This window comes from Protopterus annectens, chromosome 4.part1 (genome assembly GCF_019279795.1).
Source record: "Protopterus annectens isolate FY-2018-M chromosome 4.part1, PAN1.0, whole genome shotgun sequence".
NCBI classification, from domain to species: Eukaryota; Metazoa; Chordata; order Ceratodontiformes; family Protopteridae; genus Protopterus; species Protopterus annectens.
This window is the reverse complement of record NC_056734.1, coordinates 798,458,698-798,482,240: the sequence shown is the minus strand read 5'-3', so window position 1 is coordinate 798,482,240 and position 23,543 is coordinate 798,458,698. Positions and strand designations below refer to the sequence as shown.

Genomic DNA, 23,543 nt, shown 5'->3' with positions numbered 1-23,543 from the left:
ATAAATACAGACATTACTTACAAACAAATAAAACAAAAAAGAAAAGAACTTGTGTATACATAAGACATATAAAGACACACACACACACACACACACACACTTAGCACACAGTCGATTGCTTGGGGCAGCACTGTGCCAATGCAGTTAATTTAAAGTGTTTTTTTTTCTTACTTTTACAAGCTCATTTTGTCACCAAAACATCCCATGAGGCAGTTGAAGCAGCACAGTAAGTAATATAAAGCACCAGAATGTTAGCAACAAGGCAGGTTCTCCAATTGCACTTGATCTTTAAGACACAGGCAAACATACATTAACAGAAAAGAAAAATATATTATCATATTTTTCCATTTGCATACATTATATATCACATATATTTTCATTCTTTGTAACTACCATCAGTCCAACATTGCACAGATTTCTGAAAATCCTGCCTTCCCTTAAACCTCATTCCTTCTCCTCCTGAACATTATCCTGCATGTACTGTTCCCATGATTTCCATTTTTTTCTATGTAATTTCCTCCTTCCCTTTTCTAAAGATCTCTCTTTCAGTCCTTTTATCATTTTTATAATATTCAGTACATCAGATACAGTTGACTTAGAGTTTGACTTCCATTTTCTAGAAATTTTTTTGGGCAGCCAACAGAATTAAATGAAGTAAGGCCTTATTTCCATTTATCTTGAACATTGTTAGTAGCTCTATGAAAATTTAATGTAGCAAAACTAATAGTTCATTGGGGAAGTATCTCCCATAAGTAATCCCACTGCACCCAGTTGAATGCCTTTTCTGCATCTAAATGTATTAACACCAAAGGCTGGCCCATTCTTTCTGCCTCCTGGTATAGCAAGTTGGTCTTTATTGTATTGTTGAATGTCTGCCAGTCCTGGATGAAGCTGCATTGATCTAGGTTTATTAACTTCACTTAATCACTTAGTACATCACTTAATAGTAAGATTTCTGCACTAAGAAATTCATATTTTATGACAACACACACACCCTCGTACCTGATAATCTTCGCGATCACCACAATCCAGTCGCGATTGCCTTTCACAACTTCACATTTCCCGCTCACATCGATAATCCATTAACGGTTGTCTTCCACTCACTCTCACTAGTCACTACTACACATTTCCCGCTAACAGCCAGCCGGACATGACGTAAGCTCAATTCCGACTGGCTGGTATGTTCCTTAAAGGAGCCAACGCTGTATTAAAAAGAAAAAATATGTACTTTTTTTTTTATAAAGAAAAAGCTACCCCTGAAATCAGTACAGTGCGCATCCATGCCTCCCGAGTCCCGAAATCCCTGCCGGCACCTAAAACGGGATGCAAAGGGCGTTCGTAAACAGGAATGCCCTTTCTTTAAAAAAAAAAAAAAAAAAAAACTTTTTTTTTTTAAGTAAAATAAAATTAATTTCTCCCAGCCGATTCCAGGGGGGTGCAAGTGCACCCCCTTGCACCTGCCTGCGGGCGCCCTTGGTGGTGAGTGTGTTGTGGTGCAAATGTTTACCTTCTCCTCATGACTGTCAAGTTCAGTCTTGGTTGGAGAGAGCTTTACCTCCAGTATGGCTAGATAAGTGCATCTCTCACAGGTTATATTTGGGTGGTAGGAGGAGAGGGTTGTCTGTGTACATGAGGCAATTTCTACATTGCCTCCAGATGCCCAGATTCATCAGATAGACAGGAGAGAACACTGGGAGCTGACCGTTGGACATGCATGAATAAAAAAATATTTTCCTCTAGATAAGTGAGGACAGTGAGTACAAGAGCTATTTTTCTCTAAGCTAATGAGAAAAGTAAGTGCAAAAACTGTTTTCCTCTAGGTAATGAGGAAGATTGAATGCTACCTAAAATGTATTTCATCTTCTAAAATGTTACTTTTATGTAGACAAGCAAACTCATCATATTAGTAATGCTAGGAAGTATCTTATTACAGTTGCAGTTGAACCTCGTGAAAGTGCAATTTCATTAAAAAGCATTTTCACTGAAAAGGAGTTTGTGATTTAAGATTCAGTAGGTTGTACTTTTGATGAACAATAGTTGACCCATAAATATAGATATATATATATATATATATATATATATATATATATATATATATATATATATATATATATATATATAAATACACACACACACACACACACACACACACACTGACATACATGTATACATTTACACAAACATGCACAATATAGTTTATATTTTGATACATGCATTTGCACATTCTTTCGTTGATTTTTTTTAACCATAAAGCTCATAAAAGCATTCTAATGCTAACCCAAAAAATGTCTCAGCATCCATTCCCCCAAAGAAGGAGGGGATAGTTTAACAGTTCCTTCATAAAGAAATATATATATATATATATATATATATATATATATATATATATATATATATATATATATATACACATTTTTTATTCATTGTGGTTGTTGTTCAGAGGTCCAATATTCTAATCTTGAAGTTTTCATGACAAGCTTAATGCACATAACTTCAGTTTATCAGTGTTCTATGTTGGTATCAGTTGCTCCAAAGTCACGAGAATGCCCAAATGACTGCAGTTGTAGTGTCATTTTCTCATGCTATGTATATATGTGTGTCAGCATGCCATAATATGTAACAGAAATAGGCAGACAGCAAGAAAATGCAGAACTGCTCCATTTACAACTTTACTGAATGAGAGCAGAATGCAAACCAATAGTCTGTAACGCAAACTAATGAAATTGGTAGAAAGTGATGTAGTACATAAGGAACTCTTTTATAGTTTTAAGTCACAAGAATATATTGAACCTTTAAAGATGTTTACTTGTAGTTATTGAATTAAATGTTATATAGACTTAGACAAATTCTTTTACAGAAAGCATTACTTAAAGGTTAGCCTTTTTCTTACATTAGGCACATACTAGAGCTGATTGATTAAAGCAAGCAATAATGCCCTCCAGGGTGTGTGTTAATGTGTAAATAATGCCTACTCAGGTACACCACTGGAAGGGCATTAATTACACATTAACACACACCCTGGAGGGCATTATTGTGCTTAGACAATTGAATCTCCGTAAAATTGTTTGTTTTACTTACTTACTTATGTATTTTTTAAGTATTATTTTATTTTTTAATATATTTTTGATGTAAAATAGTTCCTCCACCTAATGTTTCATACTTATTGTAGAGTATGTTAATGGTGTTGGAGGAAGCATTTTACATCAAACATATATAAAAAAATAATAATAGTGCTTAAAAAAATAATAAGCAAGTGAAACAACAATTTTACATAATGCCCATTCTTTCTCCCATACACAGTCTCTTCTGCTTTCACACATACACATTTACACACACATTCTCCTCTTCTTTCATAAACACATTCACTCACACAATTGGTCTCACTCTCTCTCTCTCTCTATCTCAATCCGTCTCTCACACACAGACTCTTCTGCTTACATACATGCATTCCGTCACACATCTCTGTCACTTTCTCTCTCACTCTCTGATCTGTCTCACACACACACACACACACACACACACACACACACACACACACACACACACACACACACACACACACACACACACACACACACACACAGTCTCTCTGCTTTCTTACCCACATTCACTCACACAAGTTCGCTTCCACTCTCTCTTGATCTGTCTCTCTCTCTCACACACACACACAGTCTCCTCTGCTTACATACATGCATTCACTCACACATCACTCTCACTTTCTCTCTTACTCTCTCACTCTCTTCATCTCTGTCTCTCTCTCTCTCTCACTCACACACATATGCACACAGTCTATCTGCTTTCATGCATGCATTCATGCACACATGCAGACAGAAACATAAACACTGTTTTGCTCGATCGAATGCTCAGTCTCTCTGTTACTCATACACCCATACACTCTCACACACATGCTTCATTTTAATTTTTTCTTTTTTTATTTTACACTCACTAAACAGCAAAAGCACTGCTTAGCGAGTGTAAAATAATGGCTTGCTCACTCTCACTTTCACTGACATGTACACATACACTCAAACACAATCACAAACACACATACACACACACCTACTTTTTTTTTTAGTTATCTTCTTTTTTTTATATTTTCCAAAAGAGTTGCAGTTTAGACAGCTGGTCTTTTTTTATCTCTTAGCTTTATTGATGGTAAAAGACTATAGGAAGAGAAAATCATCCTATTTTTTTTTTATTGTTTCTTTCCTTGAAAGACTATGATATGTTTTCAGAATGGGTTTATTTGATTCACTGCTATGATGTAAATCTTATTCTTTTAATTTAATAAAAAGTATACCTGTTTTAGTTAAGTAAGGAGGAAACTTTATGGTCCTTTATCATAGATAAACTATTGACGTTATAATTTTGCCTTTTTTAACACAAAAAAGAAACACTCTGCATTTTTAAACCTGAGCATATTCTTAGATAAAAAAGGAGTATCATCTTTTCTCTTTGATATTACTTAAATATTGTATACCTGGATAAAAGTTCCATGGCCAAACGTATCAAAATGTTCTTAAGTCTAGTTTAATGTGATCACACTGAACTGAATGAGAAAAAGAATATCTGATAAGTTTTAATATTTTAGTCAAAGTATAGTCCACAGAAGCATTGCGCTTACAGCTGTGGAGGTAAAGGAGTTTCTCCATACTGCAAGGTTGTATTATTTTGGTGATAAGTGTATTTACAGATGCTGGTGTATGCACTCCTAAAAGGAAGATGCAGGGGACATTTTCTCCAGCACTATTTTTTCTGTGCTCCTGTTTAAGTGAGCACTGTATATTTTTAATACTTATTAACAGTGACAAATTTGCAGACAATTGCAAGTTAGGAGCTGTCACAGAATCCCACACTGACAACAATGCTTTCCAAAGAGGGCTGACACAGACAAGTAACTGGTACCAGAGCCATGGACTAAAACAAAATATCAAGAAATGCATAATAGTTTCCTTTGGAAAATCAGCCATCCTTGATAACTATCATATTCACAACATGCCTCCAAGAGTCAACCAAGTAGTCAGGGACTTGGAGACACACATAGACACTAATCTAGGCCTTGACCATTACATATATATAGTAGTGAGAAAATTATCCTATGTTGTGCAACACATAAACAAAAATATGGTATCTAGGTCCAAGGAGGTCAATGTTCCACTGTATTTGGCATTCATCAGACCTGTCATTGAGTACAGTGCCCCCTTTGGTATTTACCTAACCAGGCATAGCTAACAATTTGAATGTCCACAGTGGTTTCTCACTAAGAGAATATAGGTTATAAATAGCATGTCCAATGCAGACAACCTCAAAGTCCCTATCCCTGTATTCCGTGTACTACAAAGCATCATAGGATCCCACTCTGATGGGCCTGATGCATATCCACAAAACAAACAGCACCATAATTACCTGTTCTAAAGATTTAAACCTTACCTGTCATATAAATAGGACCTGTTGGATATGCAGGTATGTATGCCAGAGACTACCCCTTATCTGGAACAGAATTACCATCCATGTGAAGCAGTGTTGCTCCCTAACCCAATTCAAGTGTAACTTGGGCAGTTGAATGGGGAACATGAACTTCATCCATGGTTTAGAACCTATGTGTCTAATGGACAAAGACAGCCTGTAAATGGTTCATCTCCCAGGACCCTGTTTGAAAATGTTTCATTTCTCAAGTTCTTACACTTAACAAGGGTACCAGAACTTGTTAGAGATTTGGGATGCATGGCTAAGCTTATAAAGGTCCCACTGGTCATTAGCCTAGCACACACTTTTGAAACTATTATGATGATTTCCTGTTAACTGTATTATGCATATTCCCAGAGCATTAATGAACTAAAAAAAATATCATCATAACTGCAACTGATAAGCATCGTCTATCTTAATGTAGATCTGTAAATGTGCCATAACTGGGATTCAGCTCTACGAAGCATCCAAAGATATGCTTAGTGCTGAAATCTAATTTGCATGGATACATTTCTAGTATATGATGGACTGGTTATAAATTATGGTCAAGTAAATATGATAATGACACAAGTGAAAATCAGCAACATCTGTATGTTATGTACCAGGACAGGAATGTTTAAAATCTTGAGCTCTGATGTGGAAGCAGCACTAGCTGAACTTTACATGTTGGGTTCTGCTCTTTATGGTATATGGATGTGACTATTTTTAGCTATAAGATATATATGAAATGTATCTCTGTGAGTGGCATATTCTACATTACTGCATTGAAGTGACACTCTTTGTTAGCTCGTAATATTAAAAGATAGACACATCGACAATGCTTGGTAATATATCTTTTTGATTCATTAACACCACACTCAATTATGACATGCTCAGCTAGACAACCATAAGCATTAAATGCATCACAGAATTAGATATGAAGTGAAATTCAGCCACTTGGCCTCTACTTGTATAATCAGGAGCAAACTAGTCTACCATATGATACATACTGAGCATTCAATTCAGCTTTTTGTCCCAGAACCATATAACTGGGGAATGGTGATATGGCAACAAGATAGTTACTGAAAAATTCTCAAGCCTCTACATTCCATACAAACTAAGGTGGAAGGTGTTGTGGTCCCACAGGGTTCATTATGTTATTTGCCACATCAGAGGCCATCTCAGTACCTCTGTGATAATGTCACATATTTCTGAATATACTTAGGTCCAAACTCAGTTGAGCTAGGCATTGGTACTGAACTCGGAACTGAATGGACATTTTAAGAAAGGAAGTTCCTATGGGAGATTTACTGCTTTGTCCTTCTATGAAGGAAAAGATGCAATATCTCTATTGCCTTTTTCATAACTAAGATCTAGATTATGATATATGCCATGAAATTTCACAAAACTTTCCCAACTGATACAAAACAATATGTCTTCTCAGAAAAAAATAGAAAACATGGAATAAATTGATATCATTAGCTTCATGTTTAGTTCTTATGTCAGCCATATCTGGCATAACTAATTTCCAAGAGAATAGTTTCAAGTTTCAAAGAAGTCATCCTGCTACTTTACTCATCCCTTATCAGAACCATCACTGAATACAGTGCACCCTTTGGTATGTATAAATCAAAGGATTTTGCTTGGCTAGACAGGCCCTAAAGATACTTTTCCAAAAACATTAAGGGTCTTAAATCCTTTAACTATTCTAGTAGATTAGCACAGCTCTCTATGTAATCAGTATCCTATCAGCTGCTCTGAGGTAAAGTTTTTTTGAACCATGAAAAACTTAGTCCTATCTGACCTGTAATTCCTTTGCAAGACCAGTGGTTCTGCAAACACCTGTATGTGGGATCTAGATTTATGCCAGCAAATAACCAAGTTTCATTGTGGAGATAGCTCTTTAGATAGTCTATGGAATAAGTTATCTCTATAGGTCAAACAAATTACTACTTTTACTAACTTTAGGACTAGTCTTGATTACTAGATGGGTTGACACAAATTTATAGACTGATTGTCCTGTACAGACCTGCTTAGTGTGAGAGATAAGCTTGAAAATGGAGGCATTAACTTTCAAGTGTGCCTATTTAAAACTGTATATGGTTAAGCATTCTGTGGTCTCCACGATCACTTGCCTAGTACTGTTCCTATGTTCTTATTAGGGTTTTACACAGTAATAACACAGCAAAAAAGGAGCTACTTAAATATTTATGTAGGATTTCTATTTATACTGTAAGTGTCTGTTATATTAGAAAGGACGCAGCTGGAGATATGCATATATAAATTTTCAGAAGACAGGGAAGCTAACGGAATAAATACTGCATAATGAGTTACTGTCATGTATGCGCTGACTTACTTGCACTTTCAGGTACTGGAATTCCTTGATTACTGACAAATCCATTAAATAAATGTATAATTGATAACTATTTTAGTATTGTCATTTTCTTTATGTATTGCTTATGTACTCAGAATACTTTTTCTTGAAGTCAGAAGGATATCAGCAGTGGGGTAGCTACAATTCAGCTTTAGTGTGGACTATTTTTCCACTGCACCAGCTCAGCTGGGAAAATCAAAATTCCATGGTTTCTTTAAGAAATGGTGTTTCTTTTTTCTTACTAATACACAAATGTGGGCACTGTTTTGTTTTGTTCTTTCATGTGCTGGTTGACAGCTTATCATAGAAAGGCGAGACCATGCCCTCTACATTCTATTGTTTAAACTGCAGTTTTGAAGTGATTCTTTCTTGATTATGTTGAGGCTCATGGTACATATGGATAACTGCATTTTAATACTAGACACATATGTTACAATAATCTTAGGCATTTTGGAACATACTTTATGATGAGGAACTTGCACCTGAGACATGGAACATCATTCTTTTTGCCAAACGGCAATTCAATCAACTCCTTTCCTTCTGAAAACAAATAAATAAATAAATGCTTACATGTATGTATGTATGTATGTATGTATGAGAAGTAAATCGAAAGACGTGCTTCATCGTTATCTGATTCATTACCTCACCATCAGTGTCATCTGATGACTTCTAATACTTCCTTTAAATTACTAAATCCTATTAAGTCTTACATTTGGCTTGACAATGTAAGCAGCACACCTAACACCATGATGCCAAATCTGCTCAAGTGAATTATGAGGATCCATTCAGCTCTAACAATACTAGATAACAGTCAGTTATAACCATAGATTAGAGTCTTTATATGGCAGTGTATCGCACAAGGCATATTTCTGTATTATATCTCTATGTGTGAATTTGACATATGTTTGTGCTTTGTCAATTTTATATTTTGATCTATGTACATTATTTTTGGGTTTTAATAACCAAATTCATTGTGTTACTCTATTTCTGATGTTACATTACCTTGTTTGTTACTGCCAAAAACTTGTATCATAACTGTAAAGGGGCCTTGGACTAGTTCACCCATCTAGTTAACAGTTGCTCATTTTTTTAGAGTGCCCAATATGTTCTTCTGATGAAAAACCCGTTATATCCAAACTTGTGCATTTTCAACTCTGTATATCTGTTCTACACACTAGCATTGTTGCTTACTAGGTTCTCTGTAAGTTGGACTGTTTACTTTCCTATGCCATGGATTATGGTTGAAAAAGATCTGTACATGATCAGTCCTCTTTTGGGGTTACCAGTCATTAAGTAACTGCATAAAAAAATCTTGATCTTGGGAATATTATTCTATCTCTATAATACTCACTTTGCTATACCTTATAGTCCTGATTAGTGACTGTACTAGTATTCTGCTGCAAATTTTAGACTGGAAAATGCTTTTTTTTTTCATTAATGTTAAAGATCTCTTTGCTTTGATTACCTATAGGAAAGTGTATTACAGTAACATGCTGAAAGGTATTACAGAAGAACCTTTATTTTCATTAACAGATTTTGAGCAACTGGAAAGAAGAACGATACCAAGATGATATTAAAACTCAACAGATGATGAATGAAGCACTTCAGTTACGTTTGAACTTGGTATGATACTATTCATACAGAATATCATTTTGTTTTTAGCTGTTAATGCAAAAGTATTTCAAAACAGTTGATATTCATTCATGTGTTTCTTAGCATGTATGTGTATGTGTGTGTGTGTGTGTGTGTGTGTGTGTGTGTGTGTGTGTGTGTGTGTGTGTGTGTGTGTGTCTGTGTGCATAATGGGTCTAGGACTAATGCTCGAACAGCTGTTTCACCGAATGTGAAATCCGAATATGAAATGGCCAGGCATACTTAAGCGAAAGCGCTTTTCACCAAAGAAGCACTTTTGCATAAGTATGCCTGTCGTGGAGATCGTACTACAGTGCCGATAAGGGAAAATTCCCATTTCCCCACTGTAGTGCAATCTCGGAGTGAGAATATTAAAGTAGGGGGGTGCAGGGGGGCTTGCTCCCCTGCATAAAAACTTTTTTATTGTTTTTTAATGTTTTTTTTAACGCGCTTTAACGAAAGTGCTTTTTTGGTAAAACCACTTTCTTTAAAGTGTGTTCGGTGAATGTGGATGTGGACTTTCATTCAATAGCCCTAGATCCATATATAATATGTAATTATGCAGTTATCTAAATGCCAGGACCATTACTTCTCAAATAAGGTGACAGAATGGCATACGGAAGTAACCCATGGACCCTGACCCATAGTGTTTTAACAACTCTCATAAGGTTTTTTAGGGTGCACAGTCACACCCTTTCAGTTGATCCACAAGATGTATATATAGCAATTATTTTGGTCGTGTGCTGGGAGATGACTGTTACTGCCTCTCCACTACCTAATATCCCATTAGGACTGACCAATATACTTTTCAAATGATGCAATCAGTCAGGGAGTACAGCGGGTGGAGTTCAATTGTCTCAGCATTTGATGAGATAGGGAAGAAATGGAGGCCTGTGGCACAGTGTCATTCACATAATGGGGCAGAGAGTTTGTGCCCTACCTTTTAGTCCATAAGGGGTATACTGTGCAGTGACATAATGTACATACAGGAACACTTCTGTAGATGGAGTTCCTATACATCTGCCTTACCTCTCCTATGCATATTTATATATGTGGTACCATACTATGCCCTAGACCTGACCAGAGTATGGTACAATGCATAAGATCCATATGCCCTTCCAACAAGGCAGATGATCTAGTTATTAGATTTTCAGGTATGCCTTGTTCCTCCAGCTATTAAGGTCACAAGTTAATCACAGTAAACTGCATTGCATTTGGATGCTCTGCCCCTAAACTGTATACTGTACTATATTATACTATACTATACTATACTATACTATACTATACTGTAGAGTCAGTTTAGCAATAAGGATTAGGGTTATGAGCATCTATCATGCTTTTCCTTGTGCTCCAGGGTTTGATTCCCTCAGTCTCCATTTGCCTACAGTGAGATGTTGAGTAAATCAATTAAGCAGATGGCATGCCCTGGTCACTTGTAAAACAAGGCCTGTACCCTCTTATGTCTATTCAAGGATAAGGAGCTATGCCAATGTTCCATGGTCAGGACAGATCCTCATTAATTAGAAGCTTGAATGCAGACATCTTTCCTGCACTCTGGAATAAGCTCTCACAGGAAGGCAGAAATGTGTCATTTTTCTTGTAGTTTTTGACTTTCTATTAGAAAATATGGATCAGCACTTCAGTTTCATAGGGTAGAGTTACTGTCCCAGACTTCCATGGAACACTGAGAAGGCATGTTAACCACAACGTGCTAACAACACCAAGAAGCTTGAGCATTTCAAGGAAGACGTCATACAGGCTTGTCATAGCTGATCTGTTTAAACTCTATAGTGACCTCATCTACGTTAATATACTTTATCCCATCATCTGCTTTTGGCACTTGCTCTTCAAAGGAGGGCATATACATATGTTGTATGAGCTCCTCAGAGTTTTCCTCCCCCTCTTTATTATGTCAACATCCTTATAGGGAACAGCCTTTATATTATTCCTTCTAGTTCTAGTAAGTCACTGTATGTGTTGGCCAAGTGATTTTAGAGGCTATCTACAACTTCTTCTTTCTTGCTTAGCCAAACACTTGCCACATCTATGCCTTTGCTTCAGTCACTGTTGTAGCTGTTGCTACCTTGCTGGACTATCACCCATGTCCATATACTTCTTGCTAGAACTGCATGAAAGGTCTCTCTGTCTCTGTTTTGCATGATTTAATTCCTTACAGTAGAGGTCAATCAGTGGGTTCTTGGGTTACTATCATAACAGGCACTTTCCATCTTTTGGCTACAGCTCCTTAATTCTTCTGCAAGTACCAAGATCTCGAATATGATGCATTAAGATTCTCACATCCCTGGCCTCAATAGGTGCAAGAGAATTTCTTCTAAAAGTGGGAGTTGAATCTCATCCCACAGAAAACTACTGGTTATGTGTTTTAAGGACACCTTCAATGTACATTCTTGTTTCTCAGACATCTCTTGTTGCCATTTAACAGGTGTTCTCTACCAGTGACATATCTTTTCTCCCCCTTCTGTGTCATGCCTAGGATACCAAAGTACAGTCGGTGTAAAAGACTGTGATAGTGAAGTGAAAACTGAGACACCAGATGAATCTCTCAAATTACTGGTCGGTCCTTTTATTTTATTTTATTTATTTATTTTTTCTAATTTGCCTATTTGTTGATCTGGTAAGTCCAATGTACAAACTATTCCTTTTTAGAAGTGACCTTGGAGCACTATCTCGTTAAGTGACTCGCTCAGATTCACACAGGTGGCAAATGAAGGTTGAAGGAATGAAACCCGGAACCTTGAGCACAGGAAGCAGGTCATTAACAGATCCTATATGCTACCTGTTTATGTTCCTATCCCACTATAATATCATGAGATTTGTGTAGTAAGACAAAGTATGTGACTGCAGATATAAGTTGCCAAATGAATTTCTTTTTTTGCGTGCTGATCGTTTTCTCTCTCTCATATAGAGTGAAATGTTCTGCAGTCTGGGAGGAGTACAGGGTCTATTACTGGTGCTTTTCAGATTGCAGAACATCTCACATTATCAAATGGAAAGTGAGCCTATCGTGCAAGGAAAAGCTCACTTTTGTCACTCACACCTGCAATCGCATCCTTTCTATTACTACCCAATGCTCATTATCATAGAGAAGGATCGGTACATAGACAGGAAGCACAGAAGACTGAAGCTCTCAGCTGTTAATGAGCTGCCTTCTCAACCCAGTGTACCAAGTTTCCTTCTGTCCACCTTCATTTGCATTAAAAGGAGTATGTTAGGATGCTTTAGACACCTAATGAGCCTGATCCCTGGATGTCTCTCTATATTGCAGGGCCTACTAGAAGAGGATTGCAAGACAAACACAGGATATACTAAAAAGATTATAAATCATCTTTTTTTTGGGAAGTTCTTAGGATCTCCCATGATGGTGTGGTAATTATTGTTGGGAATAGCGAAGTATGGTTTGCCGTGGTCAGAATGCTACTACTAGGGTCCTCCCCAAGACAAGCATTTTAGAATATGGCTGGTTCACTGATGGTTGAAAGGAAGAATGAATGGTAGACTGATGTATGGATGGACAGACAGTTAGATGGATGAATAAATGGATGGATGGATAATACGTGACTAACTATGTTAATTAAATATATTTGGTGAAAAAAAGTGGCAGAGTTATTTAAGATTTTTTTTCAGGAATAGCATGAGAAAATGTAGTTAATCATGATAAATGTTGATGATGTAAAATGATATATTTGTCAATGAAGACATTATTTGTATAATTATTTCAATAAACTATAACTGACAATTGTGGTGGCTACAGCCATTCTCATGCAGATAAATTTGCATTTTTTTATCCTAAGAACTCAGTAAATTTGTACACATTGCATTGCAGAGTAGCAAAGAGGGTGGTTTCAAAGCTTATCAGGTGCAATTTTAGTGGACTGTACATCGCAACATTCCATATACTTTTACTGTGAATGTGAAACACTGATATCATTGATAGTAGAAGGAAAGGCTGTTCTGTTGCTGAAACCTGCAAGTCAATTAGATTGCTTTGTCAGTAATAAAAAGTACATTTCAGGCAAGATGTATCCCATTACAACAAAAAGAAAGTGAGAAGCTATCTAGAGAGTCACAATATTAACAGTGGAGTTGTTCCTTGATTATGGAAAACTGGAAATGGATCAGGTGATAGGAATAAGTGCCTCTGGAAGAAAGGGTAGCAAATTAAAAGAAAGATTAGTACTTATTCTTGGTAATTATTGTTATAACCATTAATACAACCTAAGAAAAGTTGAGAATGGAACATAGTTCTCATCTGTCCCTGTTTTTTTTTTAGAATGTCCTTGCTTTGCCAGGTATTTTTGTCCTGCCCTTTGTAAAATTCCTGATTTTATGTGAAGTTCTGAGGATTCAATAATACTAGACATTCAAATTTCATACATCTTACTTGCTGATGAAAAACTAATTGTTCTGATAATTTTCTGTGTGACCAAACCATCAACGTTTTCACAAAACAAAGTCCAATTATGATACACTTTAAAGCCAACAATTAACAAGATCACTGAAGCACAGCAAGCTTTTATTAACTCAGTAAGTGCTTTTGTCTTTAAAATAAAGCTTTGTGAGACTGAGATAATAATCTAGTACCCGCAAATAAATAATTTACAATATAAATCACATGACAAGACATTCATAGAAATCATGATCAACAATCAATGTTTAACCCTTTCATTTTCAAACAAGCCTTAAAATGTTCTGCTTCATTAAGTCCAGGGTAACTGCAGGCATCCAGCTTCACCTGACATACATATTCCTTTTAATCCAATATGTCTTCAAATTTAATTTAATATTATAATTTTAACTGCTTCAAGCACAATAAAATTAAAAGTTAATTTTTTTCTAGTATATCAGTCTACATTCCTAGCAAGAACTTCTCTAGAAACCTTGTTCTCAGTGGCATACAAGTGCTCATAAGTTCTGACATACAATTCCTTGGAAGTCTTCCCAATGCAAAACACTTTATAGATATATATATATATATATATATATATATATATATATATATATATATATATATTGCAAATAGCCAAACAGAGAAACTTGGATTTATAATTAAAAGCTTCAGCTAGAAATATTTCAGCACCTTTATTTCTTTCTTATGCCACACATCATATGTTTGCAAAAGTTGCAATTAAAACACTCTTAGCTACCCCCCCTTTTAAAGAAAAACTCAATTTGGATTGAAAATACTCCTTGAAATGTTTAACTTTCCTTCGCACAAAAACAGGGGAGAACCTAAAAAACTTCCAGTTGTTCTTAACTACTTCTTTAATAGCCCTTTCATCTGTTAATGTTCTTAGAACCACAGCTGATATATATTCTTAAATATTTTAGACTGCAGAAACACAGTTCGCTTTGACCTCTGTCACCTTATATGGTCTATATTTCATGTTTTGTAGACTACGGACTTCAAAATAAAGTGTCAACACTTTTCATTGGATAACCTCTTGCCTAGAACTTCTTGATCAGAAATATACTTTCCTTTTAAAAATCTAATCTTATTCTATTAACCTACTTGTTCTTATAAAACATTCTTTTAATAGTTTTTTTTATATAGTTAGGATGCATACTTCAGTAATACAAATGCAAATTACTTTGTACATGTATATTTTTCTCAATCTTTGTAGATAAAATACCCCTGGACTTAAAAACTGCTAAATCTAACAAAAATGCTTATCTTGTCCAAAACAGTTTCATAAGTAAACCTTGAGTAATCATTATTATTTAAATATTTTATAAAGGTCTTCAGTTCATTTTGTCCCTCTTTCCAAAATAAAAATAAAAATCAAATCAACAATTGTTTTCATGACCAGAGTCCAAATAGACACAAATAAATTGGCATAACTGGGGTAGCTGCTACCATAGCAACCCCATTAATTTTCCTGAAGACTTGTAAGTCATATTCTATAAAATTGTAAGATAAAATGACATCCAACAATGACATCAACAAATGTATTTTGTCAGTTTTATAAATACTGGATTTGGTCAACTAATTCCTCATTGTTTCTAAACCCATATCATTTGGAATGACTGTATACAAAAATATTATCTCTGTAGTTACTAAAAAATAATTCTCATATACTTGTAAATCCTTAGTATGGCTTACAAAATCAGATTTGTCTTTAATATAAAAAGGATATTTCATGATAACTTTCTGCAAATATTTATCAACATATATAGCCAAAGGTTCTGTTTTATCCCCTACACTATTGGCTATTGGTATTAAATGGAGGCTAGTCCAAATTTTTGTGTCTCTTATAAAGACCAAAAACCTTACTGATGTTAGGGTTCCTAACTGTAAAATAATCCAGTATTTCTTGGTCAATTCATTTTTCAGCAAACCACTCATAGATATAGTCATCTGTCAGCCTATAGTATTTTAAAATCTCATACCACTGCAGTCAGTCTGCCATACAATTTGTTGTCATTCAGAAGTGAACACAAGTTCAAATGATAGCTCTTTAAATGTAACAGTTCTGAAACATTGCCTTTGTTAGCTTTAGAAATCAAAGTACTCTCATTCTACTTTAGGTTTCTAAAAGGTTCCTTTACAGACAGACAAACTGTAAAAACTTATATCTGGGCTTGGAACATGACAATAATCTCAGATCCCTTTCCATTGTTTTTAAAAACACTTCTAACTTGGGTCAAAAAAGCAGATTGTATAAGCTAGATTTTCTAAAAAATGCTGACATTGTAAGAACTGTTATCAAAAATACATTTGAAGTTCAGTTTTCTAGTTTCTTCAATTTCAGCCCTGACTGCAGGAATGAATGACCTACCTAGATGTAAAACTCTGAGCTCAACTTCATTCAGAATATGCTGGAACAAACAGATAATTTTAATTACATCACCCCTCCCATAGTGAGTACTTGCATTCTTCCCATGTCCTTTTTAATAACAGTGCTGGTTCTTTTATGGCTGTGCTGCTATTTGAGCCCATGACTTCTTCCCTTTTCCAGAATCTTGATACAGTTCTACAGGCTGAAAAAAAACAGAACACTTAGCTGAGTCCTACTGCCGCAACTCTTATTATTTCTGCTCCTTTAATTAAATTATTTCAAAGTTATTCCACATTCTTCAGTCTCATTGACTTTACGTTGTTTCTCAGCTAGCCTTTGAGAATACTGCATTTCTGTGCATGTGGTGTTAGAATCTACTGTTTGCATTTCATCAGCTCACTCAAGACCATAACACCTTTTTTTTGCACACTGTCAATATATACTCACACCTTATTATGGCATCTAAAACTTTTTGGGGTCTGGCTGCTTTAACTAACAGCTAATAATTGGCAGCATTAGAATGGTCAAATAATTATTGACAAAATGGCACTAAGACTGTTAGTCTAGGATGTCCTGCAATGGAGAAATTAATCTTTGTTTGCCACTTATTATTCATATTTTCATATTTATGTTCATATTTTACTAACTGAGAAAGCTATAGTTTATTTGAGGTGTATGATGAGATACACTGATATGGGAGACAAGACACTTCATTGTTAATGCTGGTTTAACTCACTCTATACTGAAAACATTGCTTATTGCTTGCTAGTAATTATAAAATTAAACAATATTTATATATGTACGTAATACAAGTGACCTACAAACTGTTGTATAACATCAGGTAAAACTTAAATGTTGTTGAAGAAAACTGTCTTTGGTATTTGCACTGAAAGCTGCACATCTTGACAAATATCCAGCATTATTTGTATTGCTAATTCTACAGTAAAACATATATTTTATCCCCCGGATTTACTATTCCTCCATGTAGGACTAGCTTAGTCCTGTAGAGGCAGCCATTTAGGAACAGGATGGCAGCGTTTCATGCATAGTAATGAGGAACGCTGCCTGAGCTCTTAATCTTACACGGAGCATGTAAGCTTGTGGTTGCAATTGGCTAAGCTTATGGTGTCATTCAAAGGGGATCCAGTATCTGTCTGCCTGGGATGACATGATTGACAGACCACGATGCTTTGCCAGAGATGGTCTGCACCTGTCGCCCCTGGGATTCAGGTTACTGGCTAAGGCTCTTGCCACCCCTATAGTGCCTTTTTTAGGCAAACTTCAAAGGACAAAACCACCACCATAACAGGTACAAGCATGCAAAATCTGAAGGTAATGCTACTCAATGCTAGAAGTCTAAACCTCAAAATGCACTCTCTCAAGGCACTCCTAAAAATGGAGAACATCGATATTTGTGCAGTAACTGAGACCTGGTTCAAGGCTCCAGAGAGCACCCCTGCAATACCAGGCTACAACTCTTACCACACTTTTCGGCCACCAAACCAGGACCGAAACACTAAAGGTGGAGGAGTGTCAATATTCACCAAGGATATTCACACCACCAGGCTAGTTGGCCAACACAATGTGTCTGAAATTCTCCAAGTGCAACTAACACTAGGTAAGACTGCAATCCAAATTGTAGCTTGCTACAGATCCCCCACTATAACCCAAGATTCTCACTACACCTTTCTAAACATACTGGAAAATATTAAGATAGAACCAAACACCCTAATACTGGGTGATTTTAACTACCCTGCCATTAACTGGGAAAACTACTCATGTTCCAACACCTTTGCGCAACGGTTCTTGGAATTCATAAATTCCAACGCCCTGGATCAACTAATCCATAGTCCTACCAGGGGCTCCAATATCCTAGACCTGGTCATTACCAACATGGGAAATCAATGCTCCATACCTATGGTCACCCCCTCGTTAGTCAGGTCTGACCATAAGCTAATCACCCTTAACATCCACATCCCACCCCCACCCCCCAGTAAAGAAACCACCATAAAAAACTTCTCCAAAGCCAACTTCATGCTACTCAAGTCAGAAGTGACAAACTTCATGACTCCCATGCAGACGGGAACTGAAACTGCTGAATCCTACACTAAGGCACTGTACGAGCACATCCACTCATGCATGAATCGTGCCATCCCAAATAGAACCAAAATGCTCTCATCCAAAACAAGGAAGCCAATCTGGTGGTCCCCTGCCATAAACAAACTTTACAACAAAAGGAAGAAACTTTTGCAGAAAAGAGGAAAATCCCAGGATGCAAAAAACTCCTTACTAGCCTCAGTAAGAAACTGAGATGCCTCATAAAATCCTCCAAAGCTAGTTACGAAAATAAAATTGCCAAAGATTCCAAAGACAACCACAAAGCATTCTATAACTATGTCAAAATCTAAATGGCAATGCTCAGATCTGCTCTGAGCTAAAACAGAATGGCATTAAATATACTGATCCAAAGGATATTGCCAATATCCTGGCAGATCGATTCAGTGCCAACTTCACCCCCTCTCACCCCTAAATGGCCCATCTCAATACCGGAAGATTGCCAAATTCCAGTAATAACGGCCACACAGGTACAAAACGCACTCTCTAAAGCCAAGAATACAGCATCCATGGGACCAGATGACATCCCGGGCTGTGTACTACATGAACTACAATATGAACTGGCACCTCACCTAAGTGTCATGTTTAATCATAGCCTCACCTCAAGTTTCGTGCCCACTGAGTGGCGCAGAGCTACAGTTATCCCAATCCACAAGGGGGGATCCAACTTGGATCCCGGAAACTACCGTCCCATCAGTCTGACAAGCCTTATCTGCAAGGCCATGGAGCGTATTATCATGGAACTTATAAACAAAGACATTGGCAACCTTCAAACACTGGACCCCACCCAGTTTGGGTTTGTGAAGGGCCGATCTTGTCTCCTGAACCTGATTAACTTCTTTGAATCAGTCTCCAGAGCCATGGACAAGGGTAAGGTGGTCCACACAGCCTATCTAGACCTTGCCAAGGCCTTTGACACCATCCCCCACTCTGGAATCATAGATAAACTTACTAAGTTGGGCATTAATCCCTATGTCACCCAATGGGTTGCTAAATGGCTTACTGATAGAACCCACACTATAAAAGTAGCTGACTCCAAATGCAGCTCCAGACAAGTGACAAGTGGAGTACCTCAGGGTTCAGTCCTGGGGCCGCTCTTGTTTGGCATCTACTTCTCTGAAGTACAGGTCAACACTAAGGGACTCTGACTAACAAAGTTTGCAGATGACTGCAAACTGGGAGCCATTACTGAATCCCCAAATGATGTGGATACTCTACAAAAGGGCCTTACAGAAACAGATGCTTGGTGCCAGAGCCATGGGCTCAAGCTCAATGCCAAGAAATGTATTGTTATCCCCTTTGGGAAAAAACATGTATCCATGAATTACCATATAGGTGGCAGTACAATAAACACAGAAAGTGTGATAAGAGACTTAGGGACACAGGTGGACAGTGGTCTCACCTTCGATAACCACATCGCCACAACAGTCAGGAAATCCTTCTATGTGGCACACCTCATCACGAAGGGCTTTTCATCCAGAAAAAGGAGGTCATTGTCCCACTGTACTCATCCCTCATTAGACCCATTATAGAATACAACGCCCCATTTGGTATGTACCTCTCAAGACATCTGCAACAACTGGAAAGGCCTCAGAAATACCTCACTAAAAGAATCACAGGCCTAAAGCAGATGCCCTACGCTGACCGCCTTAAAAAACTCCACCTATACTCTGTCGCATATCGTCTACTCAGAGGCGATCTCTGCTTAACATACAAGGCCATGTCAAACCCAGAGCTGTTGGACATGCTACACTTAAAGAAATCCCAATCCGTCAGAGCTACACGCTCCAGGGATCTAAACCTTGTCATCACAATAAACAAAACATGCTGGAGGGATAGGTTCCTGACCCAGAGACTCCCCAGACTCTGGAATAGATTGCCCATACATATCAAGCAGAGTGCCTCTTTGGACCTCTTCAAAAGGAACCTTGACGACTGGATGGGAGAAAGGAAATTCACCCCAGGGATCACGTCAGTCGCCCTGCTAGACAGGGGTCCAGGAAAGTAAATAATGTGGGAAGAAATAGCCAGGGAATTGTTATGGCTAGGCTTGTATAGGCCCTAGGGCTGATAGCCTAGTACCAACCTATGAACCTATGAACCTATAAGAGTGCAGGGGGCGTGTCTGAGAGCAGAGCTCTCAGGATATACATGCCCCCGCAATGAAGAACAGCAGAAAGGGGCAAGAAATGAGCGAGACCACTCATAGGTGTCTGTATATCCCTACCAACAGTCCCCCTCATGTACAAAAGTGCAAAAGTATACAGAAATAAAATGAACAAACCCGTGTTTTTTTTTTAATCTGATTAAAGCTAACCATAGTTGCGTGGGTGTGCCCATCACTTAGCTACAGCTAATGCAGCTTAAATGGCTGAACAGGGTAACAAGGAAGATATATGGAAATAAAGCAGCATCGCAATAGTGTAGTGGGCAGAGCATTCGCCTTATGAGCAGTCATTCCCAGTTCGAATCCTGCTGCAGCACATTCCATTTTCCATGACAAAGCATGTTATGACTAATATTTTTGTTGCATAACCCACTAAATAACATATATTTATGAATTGGAGTACTGCAGTAAATGAACATGTGAGGTGTCAGTGTCATAATGAATAAAGCACAAGTAAGCAGGTATAAGCACCAATATGCAGTATTAAGCATATTTAAGCACTAGTAAGCAAACTTAAGCCCGTTTGCGCGGGGGTAAGCAATGCGCACACAGGTTAAGCAATTCTGAAGCTAACTCTCTATAAGCATATGCAACCCTGGTGCTAGCCCTTGTAAACCTGCTTACAAATGCTCAAAAGTGCCTTAATCACTCTGTATCCAATGGCCCTTGTTCTGCCCATCAACAAAATAAACAGTAATGCAAGTCTCGAACCCAGGGCCCTATACACCACAGTCACAGTAGTTAACCACCAAGCCATCACAGAAGTACCAAAGAATGAAGCATCAGCAAACAAGTCTTCACCATAGTAAAACCAAACTGAACCTGTGAAAGGAATCAGTATACAGACATATGTGCCTTAGCCCACTACATATCATAAATATGTGAACTGGAGTAAAGCAGTAAGCCCAGAAGTAAGGTATAATTGTAATAGAGTGTTGAAGTCCCCAATAAAACACAAGGACCCCATACAGTGTATGTACACATGAATCATGGATACCAGGCATACATATAAGGTGTAATGAATAATAACTCAATGCCAAAAAGGAATTATAATGCAAAGTCTAATGTAAGCAATGCTAAGCATTGCACAGGCCAGCTTAGGGGGTGTAAGCAATGTGTAGGCCAGCAAACTCAATGTGCCCAGTGTTATACCCCTTTAAATAATGCCGACCCTAGGTAAGCAGGTTTGCCCATAGCCTAGCCTTTTCAAAACTGGCCAATCACGGAAAAGTGTGGGAAATTGGCCCTACTTAAACCCAAGAAGTGGGAATACATCTCATAACTGGTTGTAGCTTCCCGTTGCAGGCACAATGGCAGTAAGGGGAGAAAGTGTGTGCTTTCGGGTGCAACACTGGTGCATTCAGGAGTCCAGAGTCATGGCAGGACTCCTTGTCAAAGACCTTGATCAGAGGCTGCTGCAGGGCCAGTAGCAGGGCTCCCAGTATAAGGTGGAGGCCTGGGACCATCTCGCCCGTGACCTCACCAGTGCCACTGGCATACCCCGAACTGGAGAGCAGGTCAGACATCACTATACTGACCTGAAGTGGCATAAGGGGGACCTCTTGGACCAGTGGATCCAAGAGGCTAGAGCGGCAGGGGATGTTCCAGCTGTGTGTAAGTATCACCCCATTATGTGTGTAATAATTGCAAGCTCAGGTATATCATGGATAGGTATGGCTAAATATTCCTCGTATGTCCCCCACAGCTGCAATGGCATGGGCCGCAAACCAGGAGGCCCACGGCAAGTCGCCTGGTGAGGTTGCCACCCGAGGCAGGTTAGTAATACTCATGCATTTACTGTCATAGGAAATAAAACTAAAAGTAGTAGTAAATCAATTGCCTGTATAAAACCTGTATTGTTCAAGGCAAGTACTGCATACACTGGAGAATATGGCAGGAAAAGTCTCATATAGTATGGATATAAATAAAAGTGTAACAGCCTGACAATAAAGGTCTAACTGTTGGACTGCATGTATATACTCTGGTATCATATGGTAATGTAGATTTGCAATCATGTAATAGTACTGTCGTATTAAGCACTGTTATCCACACCATGCGCCATAAACTGAATGTGTAGGAATGCCTGTATATGACTGGTGTAATCTCCGGAGGCCATTTAGCACAACTGAGAGACACATAGACAGAAAACAGGGAAAATGCATACAACAAAACCCAAATAGCATATGCAACTGATATGTGAATTGTTGTATTGGTTAGCACACACAGCCATGGTTCAAATCCTGACAGTGGAAGTAGTCTGCATACAGAATCATATCCCACAACTGTACAGATATGTCCAGAATGTCCAGTAAAGTGACCCATATCTGTTGCCTATCAACCTGTCCCCCTGGGAAATCAGTGGGATGACCCCAGACTCATAGGCAGCAAACAGGAAATAGAACTGATTGACACACATCTATGAGAACAAAGCTGGCACACTAGCAACTCCCCAAAACCTTATGAGACTAAGAAGCCATGTATGTCCCATTTACACACCAGCCTGCCAAGCTGTGGCCAGAGTGTGTACAGTAACAGAGTGAGATATATGTGCATAATAGTAATGTGGAATCTGGTACTGTGTGTGGGAACATTCAGGTAGTGCTAACAAACATTTTTCCCACAGGTCTGCCAGATACCAACACTATGCCCAGAAATACAAGAATGATACCCTGTACTGGTACTGTTTACATTGGTATTGTACGGCACTGCAACTGATGCAGTTGCTCTGAATAATGAGGTATTACACATCACTGTCACACACACAGTCCTACAAAATATTACTGTCTAGGAGATCTGTATAAGAGTGGTGTAATACAAGGTCAGAATGCAAAAGCACAGGGGATTAATAAGACAGAAAGCAGATAGGAGATATACATCAGTATCTACATAGCAGACACAACTGTGATGGACAGTGTTTAAGTTGTAGCAGACACAGCCATGGTCTGAATACTGGGAGTGGATCTAGGCTGCATAGACAATCATACCCCACAACTGTACAGATAAGGACAGAATG

At 37.8% G+C, this 23,543-nt stretch overlaps 1 protein-coding gene across 1 annotated transcript in view; it reads left to right on the top strand.

The window, feature by feature from the left end:
* Positions 1-23,543, top strand: part of MED12L (mediator complex subunit 12L) — a 919,119-nt gene that overhangs the window by 361,387 nt on the left and 534,189 nt on the right. Inside the window, exon 17 of the mRNA XM_044070851.1 lies at positions 9,353-9,442. Within this exon, the coding sequence (XP_043926786.1) occupies positions 9,353-9,442 (90 nt within the window). The remainder of the gene's footprint in view (positions 1-9,352; positions 9,443-23,543) is intronic.